This window comes from Bombina bombina, chromosome 4 (genome assembly GCF_027579735.1).
Source record: "Bombina bombina isolate aBomBom1 chromosome 4, aBomBom1.pri, whole genome shotgun sequence".
Classification (NCBI taxonomy): Eukaryota; Metazoa; Chordata; class Amphibia; order Anura; family Bombinatoridae; genus Bombina; species Bombina bombina.
Window position 1 is genome coordinate 1,015,407,033 of NC_069502.1, and position 22,206 is coordinate 1,015,429,238.

A 22,206-nucleotide genomic window follows, 5' to 3' on the forward strand; every position below is an offset into this window, starting at 1 on the left:
AAATGTAGGCTTTTTTGGCTCCTAAAGACAGATGAGAAAACATGGACAGTGTGCGCGCCTAATCATAATTGAATTACTGTATCTGTTAAACTGTAACCGGCAAGTGATTCGTGTCCTTTCTCAATAACCCCTGTCATTAGTACAGTAGGTCAAATCTGGCTACAAATCTACACAAAACATGTTAGGATGAGCAGATTCCTTGCCCTTTGTCCCTTCCTCCTGTCACGCAGCCTTTTCCTCCTCTCCGGTAGCTCTGAGCTGTGTTTGCTGGGAGGAGATATTTGTCTCCCTCCCCCTTACCCTGGCAGAGTGGATTATAATGCTGCATTCAGAGAAGGATTAAAGTGCTCCTGAACTCCCTGCCAGGATTGCGTCTGCCAATCTGAGTCCGTATTGAATGGCTCAGGCTGTGCTGTGAGTCCCACAGGGAGCTACTTGTGGAGCAGCACTGATCTTCCCTCCCACCCCTCCCTGCGCGCTGTGCCCTGCTGCACTACAGTCTTTCCTGGGATTGAAGACATGGGGGAGATCCCGAGCCTGGTGAAGATCTTAGTCTCCCTCAAAATCCAACCCAATGACGGTCCTGTATATTTTAAGGTTGACGGCCAGAGGTTCGAGCAGAACCGAACCATCAAATTATTAACTGGAGCTAAATACAAAATCGAGGTCGCCCTTAAACCTGGAGCTGTCAGAGCTACGTAAGTAGAACCATGGTTACAAATATGTACATTAGAATGTGATTTGTAGATATCTGATGTCATGATATAATTATGTATTTGAAATAACCCATTCATCTGAACTGATAATGATTCGTACGTGTAAGGAAATCATTGTTTTTTTTCTTTGCTGTGATCTGCTGAAGTCATTTCCTTTTTCTTGGAATGAGCTGCTCAGCAAAAATCCTAAACAAAACAGTAACCCAGTCAGACGGCAGTAAAACCGTTATGTCTCTCTGTATAAGGCCGTACAGTATTGTAGCAATGTCAGACTTCTTCTCAGCACCATCTGCAAGATTTATTGTACATATATTACCCAGCAATGGCAGAAGCCAAGGTGATGTGCTGCACAATGCAATTGGACAGAAGGAACCGCAGGGATGATAAAACTGGAGCAGCCTTCTGTGCTACCATTTGCAAATACATCTTTTGCTTTGTGCTTCATATGTTATAAGCAATTTCAGTGTATTGTATATTAATATATAGTGCATAAAATAATAATCTGTGTCAGACAACTTATCAGTAAATGAAATGTTAAATACCTTTTGGAATGTTTTTGATAATGTATAGTGAATGTATCACCATTTCCCCCCAACCTTGCAATTTAATGGAAATTGGATGACATGCCAAACTGCACCTTTGCTTTCAGGATAAAGGGAGTTTGGAATTCTCTGAACCGAGTCACATAGATGTATCATTGTGAAATGAAGCTGTTATGACCTCTTAGTAATAGAGAGAATATGAATTTCTTCATATACCACTTCCTGTAATACTTATCTATTTAGAAACTGGGTGGAGATGGCATAACTATAGTTATCACAGACTTGCATTCAGCCTGTAAAATGAGATAAACTGCACTTTCAGTATTGTGGTGTAAATTGTTAATGTAACTATAAATCTATTCTCATAATATTATAGGCATATTAGTATATAAAAAAATGGAGAAAAAAAAACTTGTTCAGCTCCTCTTCTACAGAACCATTTTTAACCCTCTAAGTATTAATAAACAAATTATTGTTTTTAAGTGTTCTTTTAACCCTTCAAAGTAATTAAAAGCCTAGTCAGCGACACACCAGGAATAACACTGTGACTGGGGGATTCACAAGTATGTTGCCCTTGATTGAATCACCATAAGTGTCTTGATCAAGAGATTCATTGCTCCTGGGGATATAACTTAAAGGGACAGTATACTATAAAATTGTTTCCAATTACTTTTTTTTACCAGCTGCATTGTATAAAATGTATGAGATTTGCTTTTTAAAGACTTATTTATGTAAATGAATTAGCTGATTTTGTGTTTTGAAGCCACAACCTAATAAAACGGGTTGAGCTTGTAGGTATAATCAGATCTTATTACTTTATCACATTGTGTACATATACCTGCCTTTTTATCTTATATCTGTCCATAAACCAATCACCAATACTGGGAAAAAACAATGGAAAATTAACATTTTATTACCTTATCTCATTTTACAGTGAATAATATCTTATTTTAATAGTTACATTTTAGAAATTTATAACTCTTGAAAAGTCTATATTAGGGGCGAATCTCAGAGGTCTCAGTTAAGACAGCAATCAGTAGTAGCGTAGTGACTGGGGGGGCCTAATGGGCTCCAGGTGCCACCTGCATCATGTCTGGCCTCCCCCCCAGTGAAAAAAATTCACAGTTTAAATAATGTGTATAGATTTGCCTTTACAATATGGTGTCAGGTTTTCCAAGATGGCCATTACCGTGGTATTGTACAGAAAAACCTGTCACCATATTTGTTCAGGGAAGCTGTGCAAGAGCACAGGTTTCTTGTTTTAAGCATTTTTTTCTAACTTTATTTTTTTTTTTTCTCCCAGTGATAACTTATGGGGCTCTTATTGTGTATTGTGCATATACAAGTACTGTTTTTCTGTGCTTGACTCTATTTTCTCTATTGCTTACAGTGGTGTTTGCCGATGTTCTATTGAGAACTCCAATACATCGAAAATACCAATATGACATCACTTCCGATGAATCCATACATCTCATTGGTCCGTATCCAGTGAGTGACAGGACTCAGAACCAATCAGATGGGCACTGTAATTGCCTATCTACACTATCTATTTTGCCTCCATCTGGGGGGTTCAAGGGGGTTTACTTGGGGTGTATGCAAGAAGATCAGCGGTGCACCCCCCAGACAGAGGCAAAACAGATATTAACATAGAAGACTTACCGGAAGTGACGTCAGATTGGAGTTTTCAAGGAATTGGAGTTCTCGACAGAACACTGGCAACATTTCAAGCATTAGCTGAATAGCTGCAAATATCAGCCGGACTTCCTGATTTTCAGGCGACTTGACTCAAATCGTCAAGTTTGCTTGATTTTGAATTGGCACCATAGTCACAGAGAATGCAAAAGGGCCAAAAAGGGCCAAGTGAGATCCAATTATATCCATGGCTTCCATATGTTGTTATGGCTAATTAGGAAAATACATAAACAAGCTGCTACACTAATTAGCCAATCACTGGATAGAATGTTGTAGGGTTAGGGGTTTTGGTCCCACGGTCTCCAATGCAGTATCTCTGAGCAGTGAAACAACAATACTTTTCAGAGTAAAACTACAGAAAATGTATATAGTGTTTTAGGTTGATTTTCTTTTAAAGAGACATGAAACCATTTTTTTTTCTTTCATGATTCAGAAAGAGCATACAATTTGCTTAGTTCTCTTGGTATTAGCATACCTAGATAGGCTCAGGAGCTGAGAACTAGCTGCTGATTGGTGACTACACATCAATGCCTCTTGTCATTGGCTTGCCAATGTGTTCAGCTAGCTCCCAGTAGCACATTGCTGCTTCTTCAATAAATTATATCAAAAGAATGAAGCAGCACTGATAATAGAAGTAAACCGGAAAGTTGTTTAAAAATGTATGCTCTATCTGAATCATAAAACAAAAAATATGGGTTTCATGTCCCTTGAAATACCAATAGCAACAGCAATAATTGAAGCTATTTAATAAACACAGAGAATGTTATGTCATTTACAAACCTAATAGATTTATGTTTTTAGGAATGACTATCGGCTAGATTACGAGTCTTGCGGTATGGGTAAAAAAGCAGCGTTATGGCTCTTTTTCACTACCGTTGGTATTACGAGTCTTGCAGGTTTAGCTGCACCGCACACTTTTTTGGCCGTAACACAACGTAGTTATCGCAGCTTTCAAAAAGTCCTTTTTCAATGGGACTTCCACAGTGCCGGTATTACGAGTCTCCCTGGGAGGCCAAAAAGTGAGCGGTACAGCCTATACCGTCAAGATCCATAACATAAACTGAAAGTCAGTAGTTATGGGTTTTACGCTACAAAGCTGTAGCATAAAACTCATAACTAAAGTGCTAAAAAGTGCACTAACACCCATAAACTACCTATTAACCCCTAAACCGAGGCCCTCCCGCATCGCAAACACTAAAATAAAATTATTAACCCCTAATCTGCCGCTCCGGACATCACCGCCACTATAATAAACATATTAACCCCTAAACCGCCGCACTCCCGCCTCACAGACATTAAGTTAAATATTATTAACCCCTAAACAGCCGCCCCTGACACCACCAACACCTACATTATACTTATTAATCCCTAATCTGCCGCCGCAATGTCACTGCCACCTACATTACATTTATTGACCCCTAATCTGCCGCCCCTAACATCACCGCCACCAGCCTATACTTATTAACCCCTAATCTGCCACCCCCAATGTCACCACCACCTACATTACACTTATTAACCCGTTATCTGCCGCCCCTAACATCGCCTCCACCTACCTATACTTATTAACCCCTAATCTGCCGCCCCCAATGTCGCAGCCACCTACATTACACTTATTAACCCCTAATCTGCCGCTCCCTAACATCCCTGCCACTATACTAAAGTTATTAACCCCAAAACCTAAGTCTAACCCTAACACCCCCTAACTTAAATATAATTAAAATAAATCTAAATAAAACCTACTATCATTACCTAAGTAATTCCTATTTAAAACTAAATACTTACATATAAAATAAACCCTAAGCTAGCTACAATATAACTAATAGTTACATTGTATCTAGCTTAGGGTTTATTTTTATTTTACAGGCAAGTTTGTATTTATTTTAACTAGGTAGAATAGTTACTAAATAGTTATTAACTATTTACTAACTACCTAGCTAAAATAAATACAAATGTATTTGTAAAATAAAACCTAATCTGTCTTACACTAACACCTAACCTTACACTACAATTAAATAAATTACATAAATTAAATACATTTACCTAAATTACAAAAAAACCCCCACTAAATTACACAAAATAAAAAAAGAAATTATCAGATATTTAAAATAATTACACCTAATCTAATAGCCCTATCAAAATAAAAAGCCACCCCCAAAAAAATAAAAAAAAACCTAGCCTAAACTAAACTACCAATGGCCCTTAAAAGGGCCTTTTGCGGGGGAATTGCCCTAAAGAAATCAGCTCTTTTACCTGTAAAAAAAAATACAAACATCCCCCCCCAACAGTAAAACCCACCACCCACACAACCAACTTCAATAAATACCTCAATAAAGAGGTGACCCTTTAGGAATACATTGGAGTGTCTCTCTCATGCGGTGTAAGTAATATCGTAACCTGATCGATATCTCCATTTAGGTGACCTTATAGGAATGTTATACCCTCGGCTCCTCCAAATATTAAGATATTTGATCCCCAACGGGACTTACCCTCTCTTCACGGCCTTTTCGTTTGGAGTGAAAAGCCGTTTGGGAGACCCCTCTCCTAGGCTCTCTATGGTACGCCGTCCTGCTCGGAGCACGCTCCCACAAGCTCACTGCAGCTCACACGCTGCACAGGCGTCCATCGAAACACTCCAGGGCACTACCCGATGACGTCACTCGGACGCGGCCGACTAACAAGGGAGGAAGGAAGACCGGACCGGGACCTTTGCAAAACGATCCTTGGAACCAAACAGGACTGCAGGTAAAAAGGTCACAGTACACCGTTGCCTTTGCTTTAAGCCTCCAAGACTTCACCCACTGCAAACATGCTCCAGGCAGGAACAGGCTAAAACTTGGAACAAACACTTAAAGTCCTGGAGCCGCAGTAAAACACTTATTCTTTTATTAATCCATTAAAAGCATACATGAAGACATCAAAAACAAAAGCATGCCCTTAGTGTCTTAAGCTTACGCGTTTCGGCTGGTGTGCCATACTCATAGCTCTCTGACCACCTCCTCACTAATGGGCTATTTAAGAGGTGTAAAAACAATTGATTCGCTAAGGCTCATGCTCTGATTCTTTTTAACTGTTTAGTTGCTGAGCAGTTAAACTAACAAGCAAGTATACTACTTTCTCCTGAATTTGAGTTACATTGTACTTGCTGTTTATAATTAACATGTATCCACTACACGGGATTCACTAACATATTAAATAAATGACATTGAAGCAATTTCAACAATTTTAACAGAAAGCCAACCTACTTAATGTGATACCTGTCACTTAACCATTTGCATATACATGAAAATTTAATAATGCAAAGGGAATAATATGTGTGAATATATAGGCTAGTAATACTGAATGATATATGAAATTCTAATATTCATTCTCTTTGCCTTTTTCACACTTAAGGGTAAAGAGTGTAAATTCCAATCTTTTACATACATCATTCTCTTCATTGCCTTTGTAGCCTGTTGCTAATTATTTCTACTGCTCACCCTGACCACTATTCTCCTAAATGACTTGTATATAATGCTCATCAAAATAATGGTCTAAATATTAATTAGCCTATCACTATCCAATTTAAATAAGGTAATATAGAAACTTGCATCAAAAAATAGCTTCTAAATGACTACTCCCAAAGTTTAATGTGATTGGACATACGGGTTAGAATTAAACGTTCAGACCAGAGATTCCAAAAATATGAAAAATCTAAAATTCATTTATTCAATAATTGGACATTTCTGAACGTAAATTCTAACCTGAAAAACTTTGTAACAGTATTGAGATCATATGTCCATAAAGACTTATTATTTTCCCCCATCAGGTCACTCATTCATTCCAAGACTTAACTCCAAAAATTGATAAGATCGTAGGACGAAATAAGACCCTTTGGGTATCTAGTCTGGAGGTGAAAAATCCAGAACACCTCTCTTTTTGCTAGCGCCTGGTCTCTATCACCCCCTCTCTTTCTGGTGTTGACTATTTCAATGATAGTCCATTTAAAACTATCCACCTGTCTATTGTGTACCGATTTAAAATGCTGCACCATGGGGGTGGTCAGATCCCCACTTTTTATGTCTCAAAGGTGTTCCCTAATGCGTTCACGTGTCTCGCGTGTCGTCATGCCTACGTACTGTAGGTGACAATCCTCACACCCTGCCAGGTAGATAGTATATTTGCTTCTACAGTTCATGCACCTGTTATGTCTATAAGTTTTGTTAGTCACTTCACTCTTAAAGCCTTCACCTGTTCTGACATGTTCACATGCCTTACAGGAATTGTTGTGACACCTATACACCCCTTTAAAACGTAACCATGAACTCTGATCATCCCTTTGAGATTCTTTATGCTGTGTGGGTGCCAAGATATTGCCCAGGGAAACTCCCTTCCTGAAGGAACATTTACATCCTTCTCTTACTGTTTTCTCTAGAGTTCCATCTACTGCCAGAAATCTAAAATTTTCTTTGGATGATATTGCAAATTTGGTGGTATTGCATACTATAATCAGTGGTGAAAAAAATTCCTTCACTGTTTTGTTTTTTGGCTTCAGATTTCTCTAGCAACATTTTTCTGTCAATGTTGTCGACTTCCTGTCTTGTCTGGTTTACAGTATGGCGTTTATAGCCTCTACTAAGTAAACGATCAGACAACTGGTTAGCATGTATCTCATATCTCTGAGGGTCACTGCAGTTCCTCTTAAGTCTTGTGAATTGTCCCTTCGCCACAGACTTAAAGACTTGTTTAGGATGACTGCTCCTGGCATGGAGGAGAGTATTGCCTTTTATGGGTTTTCTATAGACTTCAGTTTCAATACCTGCATTCAAAGTGCCAATTAATGTTAAGTCTAAAAAATTGATTCTGGTTTTATTGTGTTCAAAAGTGAATTCTAAACCAATATCATTTAAATTTAACCAGGCCACAAATTCCTTTGCTAGGTCCTCTGTACCCCTCCACACCAGGAGCAGATCATCTATATAACGTTTGTAAAAACGAATAGACTGTTTGAAGGGGTTCCCATCCCCATAGATGCGGGACAGCTCCCGCCAACCCATGTAAAGGTTGGTGAAAGAGGGTGCAAATTTAGCACCCATAGCTGTCCCGCACCTCTGGAGATAGAAAACCCCCTCAAAAGTGAAATAATTGTGTGTCAAAAGGAACTGCAGCACCCCCAGAATATATTGAGTGTATTCATCCCTGTAGCCGGTCCTTCGAAGGAAAAAACTGACTGCCTCCAGACCCTTGCCATGGGGTATCGAGGTATACAGTGCCCTTACATCGATCGTAAGCCACATGTCTGATTCCTCCCAGTCCAAATCTTTAACAAGGTTTAGGACATGGGTAGTATCTTGGAGGTAGCTGCTGAGCCCACTCACCAGTGGCTGTAAAATGCCATCAAGCCATTGGGAAGTTCTCTCTAATAATGATCCAATACCACTAACGATGGGTCTATTTACCATCATCCAACAATTGGGCCAATTCTCTTTTGAATTTAATGGTAGGATCTCCTCCCAATTTCTGGTAGTGTTTCACATCCCCCAACTGTCTTTCTGCCTCTGCAATGAACTGAGACCTAGACATCACTACAACAGAACCACCCTTGTCGGCACCCCTAATTACCAAATCTGTGTTATTTTGTAGTTTCTTCAAGGCCCTCTTTTCCTTGGCAATCAAATTAGAGAAACCAACTTGGGTGGTCCGATGCAGTGATGTCAAGTCTCTCTCTACCCTTGTGAACACAGAGGTATAGCGCTAATAGCTAAAAGAGAACTAGGCCACTCTAAAACAGTCACCCCAGGACTGTCACGAAAAAGACAAAAGTTAGGAGAAAAAAGAGGGCGCTAAAAGCTAAGTTCCCACCACACTTGGTCAAATAACAGGAAATGCAAATACAAAAATTGAAATGAATACCTTTACTCACAGTAAAATACAATGAATTACAACAGTACACATTAAAATATGAATAATAAGATAGAAGGGACGTCTCCCTTTAAAAATTGGATTACCACCTTAAAAAGTATGAAAAAAAAGGGAAAAATATTTGTTAAAATGTTTGAGCGTTATAAAAAGATGCAGCAAAAATTGTTACAATGTTAATATCGATCTTGAGTGAAATCTTCACAGTCTTTGTAACAGAGTTTCTTATGTTAGCTGATCGAAAAAATGTTACAGTTCATCAGATAGTGTCAGCGTGAAGTTAGTATAATTGGATTGTTCATAAGAGTTAAACGATCATGTTGAACACCTTGTAATCAGGTTATACTCACACTTTTCAAAATGACTGTAATAACGGTTTGTTAGCTCACACTTTTGGAGATTATTAGAAGTAAACAATATCTCCAAAGTGTTAGTAACCTTTCTTACTTGCTTGAGTCGGCTGAACCAGGTCAGCGTGATTGGAAACTGCTTTCTTTACTCCAAAAATCCTATGCTTGAATCGGCTGAACCCGGTCAGCGTGATTGAAGACAGCTTGTATTTCCAAATCTCTTAATTATATATAGATTTTAAAATTAAAGATATTATAAGATGTTCTCACAAAGGTATCATATATCTTTTAAAATGTTCATGTGATTTATTTTATATTGGAGAGACCACCAGATTTTTACGTGATAGGATCAGGGAACATCTCTGTAATATTGAAAAAGGGAATCTAGACACCCACCTATACAAACACTTTAGAGAGATCCACAAAAATAATCTACAGCATTTAAAATATTGGGGAATATGTAAGGTCAGAGGAGATTGGAGGAGGGGACTTCGAAAGCAAATTACTTAAAAAAGAAGCCAAACTAATCTATAAATTTGACACCCTTTTCCCCCGAGGCCTTAATTCAGAGATAGACCTATCCCCTTTTCTAGGAATTAAGATATAATAAATTCACAATTAACATATAGACAATATATGAAAATATCTTAAACCCTATATGAAGAACTGAGAACATTGACTCTAGAATGATTCTAAAAATGTACAAAAGATAAATAATCCTTTAGAATTTTAGAAATTAGAAAAGAAAAAGAATTTTATAAAATTTAGTAATCAATAAAAGGTTTTACAGTTTGATTAATTTACTATAAGGTTGTATCAAATATAATGTAAATCATTCTCTACTCTTTAGAACCACTTAGTATATAACCTAACGGTGATAAGCTGATGTCCACAGAATTTTAAAGTATAATTTCTATGATGATTTTTATTTCTTATGTAATAGTTGATTAAACTATCCATTCTAATAGATATGAAACTTATTTTTTAATATGAAATACCACCTTTGGTTTTACCACCTTAACCGGTTTTACCACCTTAACTGAGCATTCAAACATATATCAGTATATCTCTAAGTTTGAGCGCAATAAATTTCTATAAATATTATGTGAATCAGCTTTTATTGAACGAATGGATGACCCAATTCAAATGAACATAATATACCACCTTAAGTATAAACAAGCTTGATCAAATTCCACCTTTAATTGGAAAGACTCACAACCAATGAACACATTCCAATGAACATTTAAACCTTGCCCCGGGAACTAACCAGTATCTTGAAAAAGCCCTATCGGGTGAAACACGTAGACTTACTTTGTGTTGTTCCCAACAAAGGACTTTACTGTATTTTCAAATCTAGGTACCTAGTTTTACTCTGTAGCCCGCGCGTGATCCACGCTAAGTGCGGGTCTGTGGATTTTCGTATCCCCTTGGAATCCTGCAATATCTGGCGCATAAGAGGTTTGGAAATACAAGCTGTCTCCAATCACGCTGACCGGGTTCAGCCGATTCAAGCATAGGATTTTTGGAGTAAAGAAAGCAGTTTCCAATCACGCTGACCTGGTTCAGCCGACTCAAGCAAGTAAGAAAGGTTACTAACACTTTGGAGATATTGTTTACTTCTAATAATCTCCAAAAGTGTGAGCTAACAAACCGTTATTACAGTCATTTTGAAAAGTGTGAGTATAACCTGATTACAAGGTGTTCAACATGATCGTTTAACTCTTATGAACAATCCAATTATACTAACATCACGCTGACACTATCTGATGAACTGTAACATTTTTTCGATCAGCTAACATAAGAAACTCTGTTACAAAGACTGTGAAGATTTCACTCAAGATCGATATTAACATTGTAACAATTTTTGCTGCATCTTTTTATAACGCTCAAACATTTTAACAAATATTTTTCCCTTTTTTTTCACACTTTTTAAGGTGGTAATCCAATTTTTAAAGGGAGACGTCCCTTCTATCTTATTATTCATATTTTAATGTGTACTGTTGTAATTCATTGTATTTTACTGTGAGTAAAGGTATTCATTTCAATTTTTGTATTTGCATTTCCTGTTATTTGACCAAGTGTGGTGGGAACTTAGCTTTTAGCGCCCTCTTTTTTCTCCTAACTTCTCTCTCTACCCTTGCCTGAAAGGTTTCCAAAGCATTACCCCTGCATTGAATGGGATAAAACTTGGAATCCCTTTTAAAACTCGGTGTAGTAGGGGTGTTTGGATTTTCCTCAATCATCCCTTCTTGCCATAGTTCCTCCATATTGACTATATCACAAGCCTCACTGAAGGACATAGGATTCCCTACAGCTGTCTCTCTAACTTCATTACCTCTATCAGAGTAAGTAGTAACCTCAACTTGGTCATTGTAAAAAAAAATTCTCAATGTGAGTCCTCTGATGAGTTTATTAACATCTATGAGTGTATTGAAAAGATTAAAACTTTGTGAGGGAACAAAGCCCAAACCTAAATTTAACACCTTCAATTCAATATCAGTGAGATTGTGATCTGACAAGTTTATAACATTATTTGTTATTGATATCTGTTTCTGAATCTCCCTCTTCGGGTTGGATATCGGTTTTGGCCTCCTTGGTTCTCTAAACCCCCTCTCCCACGACCCCCTCCCTCCGGTTGGGTCTTGGTAAGGGAAAAAACCTGTTCAAGATCTCTTCTATCTTCCTGATTCATATTGGGTGTATCCTTATGTCTTTCTTGCACATTATCAGGTGTATATCTGGACCCTCCAACTTTTTGTTGTTGTTGTTTCTTTAAGATAGGCTGTACCTCTTTGGATTTCACTTTAGGTTTAACTGTTTGATCTCCTACATTCTGTACAGAATTGGAGGACGTACCAAATGAGTCCTCCCCTCCTGAAGCAGAGCTCTCATCGTAAGATTCAGCCTCACTCTCAGAGAAGGTGACTTTCTTAGTGTTACCAAGCTCATTATCTGAAGAATCTGCACCCAATACACTTCTATTTTTATTGTTGCCTCGGTTATTACCTCTGCCTCTGCCCCTACCTCTGCCCCTAGTCCTATTATAGGCCCGACGGCCTTCAAATCTGTCCTTTCTATTCCAAACAAAAATTCTGTTATTGTCATAGTCAGATTGGTCCCTTAAGTATTTGTTGTGCTTAACTTCTATCAGAATGATGATGGTAAAGAATTGGGGATCCTGGATGAGTCTACCTGTGATTTCCTCCTAGTAGATAACCCTGTGATACCGATCTTCAACCACTTACCTAAAGTCCACAAATCCCTGGAGGAGGTCACGGGTAGACCCATCGTTAGTGGTATTGGATCATTATTAGAGAGAACTTCCCAATGGCTTGATGGCATTTTACAGCCACTGGTGAGAGGGCTCAGCAGCTACCTCCAAGATACTACCCATGTCCTAAACCTTGTTAAAGATTTGGACTGGGAGGAATCAGACATGTGGCTTACGATCGATGTAAGGGCGCTGTATACCTCGATACCCCATGGCAAGGGTCTGGAGGCAGTCAGTTTTTTCCTTCGAAGGACCGGCTACAGGGATGAATACACTCAATATATTCTGGGGGTGCTGCAGTTCCTTTTGACACAGAATTATTTCACTTTTGAGGGGGTTTTCTATCTCCAGAGGTGCGGGACAGCTATGGGTGCTAAATTTGCACCCTCTTTCGCCAACCTTTACATGGGTTGGTGGGAGCTGTCCCGCATCTATGGGGATGGGAACCCCTTCAAATAGTCTATTCGTTTTTACAAACGTTATATAGATGATCTGCTCCTGGTGTGGAGGGGTACAGAGAACCTAGCAAAGGAATTTGTGGCCTGGTTAAATTTAAATGATATGGGTTTAGAATTCTCTTTTGAACACAATAAAACCAGAATCAATTTTTTAGACTTAACATTAATTGGCACTTTGAATGCAGGTATTGAAACTGAAGTCTATAGAAAACCCATAACAGGCAATACTCTCCTCCATGCCAGGAGCAGTCATCCTAAACAAGTCTTTAAGTCTGTGGCGAAGGGACAATTCACAAGACTTAAGAGGAACTGCAGTGACCCTCAGAGATATGAGATACATGCTAACCAGTTGTCTGATCATTTACTTAGTAGAGGCTATAAACCCCATACTGTAAACCAGACAAGACAGGAAGTCGACAACGTTGACAGAAAAATGTTTCTAGAGAAATCTGAAGCCAAAAAACAAAACAGTGAAGGCATTTTTTTCACCACTGATTATAGTATGCAATACCACCAAATTTGCAATATCATCCAAAGAAATTTTAGATTTCTGGCAGTAGATGGAACTCTAGAGAAAACAGTAAGAGAAGGATGTAAATGTTCCTTCAGGAAGGCAGTTTCCCTGGGCAATATCTTGGCACCCACACAGATTAAAGAATCTCAAAGGGATGATCAGAGTTCATGGTTACGTTTTAAAGGGGAGTATAGGTGTCACAACAATTCCTGTAAGGCATGTGAACATGTCAGAACAGGTGAAGGCTTTAAGAGTGAAGTGACTAACAAAACTTATAGACATAACAGGTGCATGAACTGTAGAAGCAAATATACTATCTACCTGGCAGGGTGTGAGGATTGTCACCTACACTACGTAGGCATGACGACACGCGAGACACGTGAACTCATTAGGGAACACCTTTCAGACATAAAAAGTGGGGATCTGACCACCCCCATGGTGCAGCATTTTAAATCGGTACACAATAGACAGGTGGATAGTTTTAAATGGACTATCATTGAAATAGTCAACACCAGAAAGAGAGGGGGTGATAGAGACCAGGCTCTAGCAAAAAGAGAGGTGTTCTGGATTTTTCACCTCCAGACTAGATACTCAAAGGGTCTTAATTCGTCCTACGATCTTATCAATTTTTGGAGTTAAGTCTTGGAATGAGTGACCTGATGGGGGAAAATAATAAGTCTTTTTGGACATATGATCTCAATACTGTTACAAAGTTTTTCAGGTTAGAATTTACGTTCAGAAATGTCCAATTATTGAATAAATGACTTTTAGATTTTTCATATTTTTGGAATCTCTGGTCTGAATGTTTAATTCTAACCCGTATGTCCAATCACATTAAACTTTGGGAGTAGTCATTTAGAAGCTATTTTTTGATGCAAGTTTCTATATTACCTTATTTAAATTAGATAGTGATAGGCTAATTAATATTTAGCCCATTATTTTGATGAGCATTATATACAAGTCATTTAGGAGAATAGTGGTCAGGGTGAGCAGTAGAAATAATTAGCAACAGGCTACAAAGGCAATGAAGAGAATGATGTATGTAAAAGATTGGAATTTACACTCTTTACCCTTAAGTGTGAAAAAGGCAAAGAGAATGAATATTAGAATTTCATATATCATTCAGTATTACTAGCCTATATATCCACACTTATTATTCCCTTTGCATTATTAAGTTTTCATGTATATGCAAATGGTTAAGTGACTGGTATGACATTAAGTAGGTTGGCTTTCTGTTAAAATTGTTGAAATTGCTTCAATGTCATTTATTTAATATGTTAGTGAATCCCGTGTAGTGGATACATGTTAATTATAAACAGCAAGTACAATGTATCTCAAATTCAGGAGAAAGTAGTATACTTGCTTGTTAGTTTAACTGCTCAGCAACTAAACAGTTAAAAAGAATCAGAGCATGAGCCTTAGCGAATCAATTGTTTTTACACCTCTTAAATAGCCCATTAGTGAGGAGGTGGTCAGAGAGCTATGAGTACGGCACACCAGCCGAAACGCGTAAGCTTAAGACACTAAGGGCATGCTTTTGTTTTTGATGTCTTCATGTATGCTTTTAATGGATTAATAAAAGAATAAGTGTTTTACTGCGGCTCCAGGACTTTAAGTGTTTGTTCCACACAACCAACTCCCCAAATAAAATCCTAACTAAAAAAACCTAAGCTCCCATTGCCCTGAAAAGGGCATTTGGATGGGCATTGCCCTTAAAAGGGCATTTAGCTCTTTTTCAAGTGCCCAAACCCTAATCTAAAAAGGCTCCTTTAAGTTACGTCATCCAAGATGGCGTCCCTTGAATTCCGATTGGCTGATAGAATTCTATGAGCCAATCGGAATTAAAGGTGAATAGGATTGAGCTCGCATTCTATTGGCTGATTGGAACAGCCAATAGAACGTGAGCTCAATCCTATCGCCGGATGGATGAAGATAGAAGATGCCGTCTGGATGAAGACTTCTGCCCGTCTGGAGGACCACTTCTGCCGGCTTGGATGAAGACTTCTCCTGGCTTCATTGAGGACTTCTTGCCGCTTGAATGAAGACTTCTCCCGGCTTTGTTGAGGATGGATGTCCGGTCTTCAAAACTGTAAGTGGATCTTCGGGGGTTAGTGTTAGGTTTTTTTAAGGGTTTATTGGGTGGGTTTTATTTTTAGATTAGGGTTTGGGCACTTAAAGACCTAAATGCCCTTTTAAGGGCAATGCCCATACAAATGCCCTTTTCAGGACAATGGGGAGCTTAGTTTTTTTTAGTTAGGATTTTATTTGGGGGGTTGGTTGTGTGGGTGGTGGGTTTTACTGTTGGGGGTTGTTTGTATTTTTTTTTACAGGTAAAAGAGCTGATTTCTTTGAGGCAATGCCCCGCAAAAGGCCCTTTTAAGGGCTACTGGTAGTTTAGTTTAGGCTAGGGTTTTTTTTTATTTTGGGGGGCATTTTTTATTTTGATAGGGCTATTAGTTTAAATATCTGATAATTTATTTTTTTATTTTGTGTATTTTTTTTGTAATTTAGGTAATTGTATTTAATTTATGTAATTGATTTAATTGTAGTGTAAGGTTAGGTGTTAGTGTAAGACAGGTTAGGTTTTATTTTACAGGTAAATTTGTATTTATTTTAGCTAGGTAGTTAGTAAATAGTTACTAACTATTTACTAACTATTCTACCTAGTTAAAATAAACTTGCCTGTAAAATATAAATAAAGCCTAAGCTAGATACAATGTAACTATTAGTTATATTGTAGCTATCTTAGGGTTTATTTTATAGGTAAGTAAATAGGTAAGTAAATAAGTATAATGTAGGTGTCGGCGATGTCGGGGGTGGCAGATTAGGGGTTAATAAGTGTAAGATTAGGGGTGTTTAGACTCGGGGTTCATGTTAGGGTGCAAGGTGTAAACATAAATTTTGTTTCCCCATAGGAATCAATGGGGCTGCGTTACGGAGCCGGCTCTCCCCATTGATGTCTATGGGGAAATCGTGCACGAGCGCGTAAAACCAGCTCACCGCAGCTTTCAGCAGCCCTGGTATTGGAGTGTGGTATGGAGATCAATTTTGCTCTACGCTCACTTTTTGCCTGCTAACGCCGGGTTTTTGTAAACCTGTAATACCAGTGCTGTAGGGAAGTTAGCGGTGCAATAACTTGCAAGTTATTACCGAGCAGCTCTTACCGCAAAACACGTAATATAGCCGTATATTTTTTATAGATTTGTATAGGGATTAGTGCGTTTGTACAATCATACCTTACAATTTATTAAGATCCCAATATGATCAAATGTTGGAAGTGGATTAATAAGGAAGAGTTGTTAGTGTTGTGACCCCCTGTGCATTCCTGCTTGGTCTAGAAATGCCAATAGAAATGGAAGTTAAAATTAAACTCTCATAATTCAGAGAGAGTGTTTTCTTCTATAACCACATTTACATCTTTTTCTTTGTATCATTTGTTGACATGAAACACCATTTATTTTCTTTCATGATTTAGATAGATTATATGATTTAAAAAATACTTTTACTATGGTATTCTTGGAGAGAATACCTAGGTAGGGAGAATGCACGTGTCTAGAGAACTACGTGGCAGCAGATTTGCAAGAATACTTTTGAGCACTAGATGCCAGCAATGTTTGCACATTGCATAATGTTGAAAAACTGCTGCCATATAGTGCTCCAAACATACACAATTTCCTAAGCCTACCTACCTGCATTTCAACAAAGGATACACAGAGGTCAAAGTAAATTTGGTAATAGAGGTAACCTAGAAACTCTGATGTAAGCTAATAAGTGTGCGTGGGTCTTGAGCACTATATGTTTAACATTGATACAGATATTTTTGACAACACTGCTGCCATATAGTGCTCATTAAACATGCACGCTCCTCAGCCTACATAAAGGATACTGAAGAAAAGAGGTACATTTGATAATAGAAAGTAAATTGTAAATTTTGTTTTAATTGTACACTCTGTAAGAATCATTAAAGTTCCATATCCCTTTAATACAATACACACAGCGCTCATATGTGATAAGGAAAATACCTTTCCCTTTTCCCGTATGGCTGCCTAGCATATTGCACATACTCACAGCTTGTAATACACACAGTATTTGCTGCTGTTTAGCACAAAAGCAGAAAAATTGGACCAATCCTGAGACCTTGGAAATTAAACTACAAAGTGTGAGTCCCACTATTTTGGTAGGGAGGAATTTAGTAGCTATAAATAATAGTCATTTTAAATAAAAATTATTCTTTCCCCTGTTGCATTTAATAAAATTACAATTTAAAATACGTTTTTTTCTTTTTTTATAATGGAAGTTTTTGTTTATGGTTGAAGGACATGTTACGGTCTAACAATAGAACTGGCGCAGTGGCGTTTTTAGGTTTTGTGCTGCCCTAGGCACTCAAAATTTTGCTGCCCCCCACCCCCAGGCCTATTTTGTCCATAATATATTTTAGTGAGAGTGTAGCATGACTTTTTTATGGTATTTCTAAAGTAAATGTTCATGTTCAAGTGCGCGTGTGTGTATGTGTGTGTATTTATGGTGAGTGTGTGTAGTGCAGTGTGTGTATGTGTGTGTATTTATGGTGAGTGTGTGTAGTGCAGTGTGTGTATATGTGTGTATTTATGGTGAGTGTGTGTAGTGCAGTGTGTGTATGTGTGTGTATTTATGGTGAGTGTGTGTAGTGCAGTGTGTGTATGTGTGTGTATTTATGGTGAGTGTGTGTAGTGCAGTGTGTGTATGTGTGTGTATTTATGGTGAGTGTGTGTAGTGCAGTGTGTGTATGTGCGTGTATTTATGGTGAGTGTGTGTAGTGCAGTGTGTGTATGTGTGTGTATTTATGGTGAGTGTGTGTAGTGCAGTGTGTGTATGTGCGTGTATTTATGGTGAGTGTGTGTAGTGCAGTGTGCATATGTGTATTTATGGTGAGTGTGTGTATTTATGGTGAGTGTGTGTAGTGCAGTGTGTGTATGTGTGTGTATTTATGGTGAGTGTGAGTAGTGCAGTGTGTGTATGTGTGTGTATTTATGGTGAGTGTGTGTAGTGCAGTGTGCGTATGTGTATTTATGGTGAGTGTGTGTAGTGCAGTGTGTGTATGTGTGTGTATTTATGGTGAGTGTGTGTAGTGCAGTGTGTGTATGTGTGTGTATTTATGGTGAGTGTGTGTAGTGCAGTGTGTGTATGTGTGTGTATTTATGGTGAGTGTGTGTAGTGCAGTGTGCATATGTGTTTGTGTAGTGACTGAGTATGCAGTTAGACTAAAATAGTGCTGTCCCCTAGGCAAGTGCCTTGTTTGCCTAGGCCAAAATACGTCCCTAAACTGACGGAGTTGTCTCTACTAGTCAAAAAGCAATCTCATTAAAGGGACATGAAACAAAAAATTTATTTCATGATTTAGGTAGAAGATGCCATTTTAAACAACTTTCCAGTTTACTTCTATTATCTAATTTGTTTAATTCTCTTGGTATCATTTTCTGAAGGAGCAGCAATGCACTACTGGTCTCTAACTGAACACATGGGTGAGCCAATGACAATCGGTATATATATATGCAGCCACCAATCAGCAGCTAGAACCTAGGTTCTTTGCTGCTCCTGAGCTTACCTAAACCTTTTCAGCAAAGGATAACAAGAGAAGGAAGCAGATTAAATAATAGAAGTAAATTGGAAAGTTGTTCAAAATTGTATGCTCTGTCTAAATCATGAATGTCTAATTATGACTTTACTGCCCCTTTAAGAATGAGCAGTGCTACTTTATATCATCCTATGTATTAAGCAGAACTTGAGAAATGTTATGATTTTTATACATATATTTGTCTAGAGAAATGCTTGTCTGGTTCTTGAAAATGTCCCCCTCCCCAGTATTGTTGCTGGCTACAAAGTATGCCATAATTTGTCATCCCCTGTATTGGCAATCACTGCTGCAAAGCAAATATATGTTGAATCAAATTGCTTTTAAAAAATGCAAAACATTGTGGTTATACAATTCTTATTCTATTTAACATTAACAATTTCAATACAAGTTAACACATTGTAACATATGCTTGAGCAGTTGCTAATGTAAATGATCCTGACAATTTATGCAGATCAATGACCTGATCAATAACATCTGTTTCAGAACAATGAATATAGGAGGAATCATAATTCCCCTGGAAGAGAAATCCAGAGACCCACAAACAGCCTGTTACACAGCATTCTATGATACAGAGGGAGTGACCCACACCAAAAGCGGGGAGAGACAACCACTACAAGTTATCATTCAGGTATTGGATCTTCCTTATCAACTTATATACCTAATACAGTTTGCTTTTATTTAGCTTTAATTTAATATATAAGTTATTACATTTTCTCATATAATAGACTAATAAATTATTGTGTAGATTCTTTTTAATGATATTACAGACCAGTCGTTCTCATACAGGGACTCCAATGTGTTGAGATACTTTAAGGGTTTTGCAGCAATTAGGGTTACAGTTCATATGTCTTTCTTCAAGAAGAAAATCACTTAAAATGGCAGTAAAGTCAAAATTTTACATATGTATAGAAGAAAACCCATTCACAAGAACATACATACTTTTCCCTATGTGTTCAAAGGCAGTGGTGGTTCCAGAAACCTTGTTATGGGGGGTAGCGGGGCAAACATTCCTGGGTTTAGTTGTGGATGTTCCCATCTATGGGTGTTACATGGGCAGGGGAAGGTGGAGTGGCAGGTGTTCTGAGGACAGAGCCAGGTGGTGTGTGCGTGTGGTTAGGCAGTTGTGGGATGTGGCCAGCCTAAAAGGACTGGGGCAGAGAGTGGTAATTGTTAAATTTTTAGCCTCCTCCTGAGCCCAATGGGGGTGCCCAATCCTACCCTTAGAATCACCACTGCTCAAAAGCACCCTCCTGTTTTCAGAGACCTGGGGAGCACGTCCCTTCTGAAGATTCTGAACTTTTAACCTTAAGTTTTATGAACACTCACATGTACCAGTCAAATAATTGGCTGCACAAAGACACTACCAACACTATTTATTTAAATCAATGTTAAATGTTTCATTAGATTATATTCTAATAATGACTCATGGCTCTTAAATATTTCAGCTGTTGATGTAAACAATTGAAACATTTAAGAGCTATTTGAATAAAGAAAGTCAGTAGGGTGTTTGGTAAGACTGTTATTTGAATAATACATAAATATGTTTATAAATATTAGGGTTATGTCTGAAACTGTCAGAAAGAGCATGCAGGCAGGAGGATGCCTTCTTGTGACAACACGCAGCAGTATAAACATAATTTTAAGAATGGTGGTTCATAGGAATCAAAAGAATGACTCATCTTGGTGCTTATGCCTAGGTATAAGGAGCAAAATTCCAGGGAAGTCATTTGCACCATACTGCCCCCTCATGGAGACCTAGTAACCAGCATTTTTCTATATATACTTTTTATTTTGCAGGATGACATTTTCTTTTGGTGATAATGATGATGAGAGCATCTTTAACTCCTTAATGACCAGTGCTGTAAGTTGTACGGTGTTGCTCGTTTAGACCTTAAGGACCAGCGCCATGCCCTGTACGGCAGCTGTGTCCTGGGCTGTTAGAGTGCATCTGTTGCTTCTTAGGAGGCAGTTCAGAAATAGCGTAATGGAGGACACCCCAGGCTAGTGATCGCAGGGACAGGATATCCCTTTGATTCTATTCCTGTCAGTGGGTTGCCTCTATTCATGAGATACATGCTGTGATCAGCGTGTGACTCATGCTGTTGCTGGAAGCCTGCATGTGAGGCTAGCTAGCAGCAGTACAGCAACTGTCAAGAACGACTGTTACTTTGGTGTTCAATCACAGTGATCGAATACTTAAAGGGACAGTCAAGTCCAAAAAAAACTTCCATGATTCAGACAGGCATGCAATTTTAAACAACTTTCCAATTGACTTGTATCATTAAATTTGCTTTGTTCCCTTGGTGGTATTTTTGAAAAGCTAAGCCTAGCTAGGCTCAAACTGATTTCTAAACCGTTGAAAACCGCCCCTTAGCTCAGAGCATTTTGAAAGTTTTTATACAGTTAGACAGTACTGGTTCATGTGTGTCATATAGAGAACATTGTGCCCACTCCCGTGGAGTTATTTAGGAGTCTGCACTGATTGACTAAACTGCATGTCTGTCAAAAGCGCTTAGATAAGGGGGCAGCATGCTAAGGCTTAGATACAAGGTAATAACAGAGGTAAAAAGTGTATTATTATAACTGTGTTGGTTATGCAAAACTGGGGAATGGGTAATAAAGGGATTATCTATCTTTTTAAACAATAAAAATGCTGGTGTATAAAATGGAGCCTAGATACTAGCATGTCTTGTGCATGCTGGTATCAGACTCATTGGCCAATCACTGGATGCCTAAAGAGTGAGGCAGTCCAGTGGTGCACAAAAAAGTGGTCCATGGTTATGTGACCACTGTGATCACAAACAAGAAAATAGAGAGACAGACTCAATTGAGACAGAACAAAAGCTAGAAAACCTCTGTGCTTGTTCACAAGGCCAGTGCCACTCAGGTGCAGTCTCTTTTAGCACACTATGCCTTTCACAGAGAAAAAATATCCTGTTGCATATTAGTCTGACTCTGCATAATGACAGTCCAGCGCCAAAATATCAGGCAATTCCTCTCTGAACAAGAGAAAACAACAAACCCCAGACGTACGTTTCGACCTCGCTTGGGCCTTGTCAGTGAGGTGCAGTTGCATCTCTCTAGGGCATGTTTGTAAGGAGTCCACGTCTGGTTTCCCCTTTTTACTCTTAATGAGACCCAAGAGTAAGAGTGA

At 38.4% G+C, this 22,206-nt stretch overlaps 1 protein-coding gene across 1 annotated transcript in view; it reads left to right on the forward strand.

Moving 5' to 3' along the window:
• Window positions 1-307: 307 nt before the first annotated feature.
• Window positions 308-22,206, forward strand: part of CNRIP1 (cannabinoid receptor interacting protein 1) — a 44,629-nt gene continuing 22,730 nt past the window's right edge. Inside the window, exons 1-2 of the mRNA XM_053709323.1 lie at window positions 308-698; window positions 19,536-19,680. Of these exons, the coding sequence (XP_053565298.1) occupies window positions 520-698; window positions 19,536-19,680 (324 nt within the window). The 5' untranslated portion in view covers window positions 308-519. The remainder of the gene's footprint in view (window positions 699-19,535; window positions 19,681-22,206) is intronic.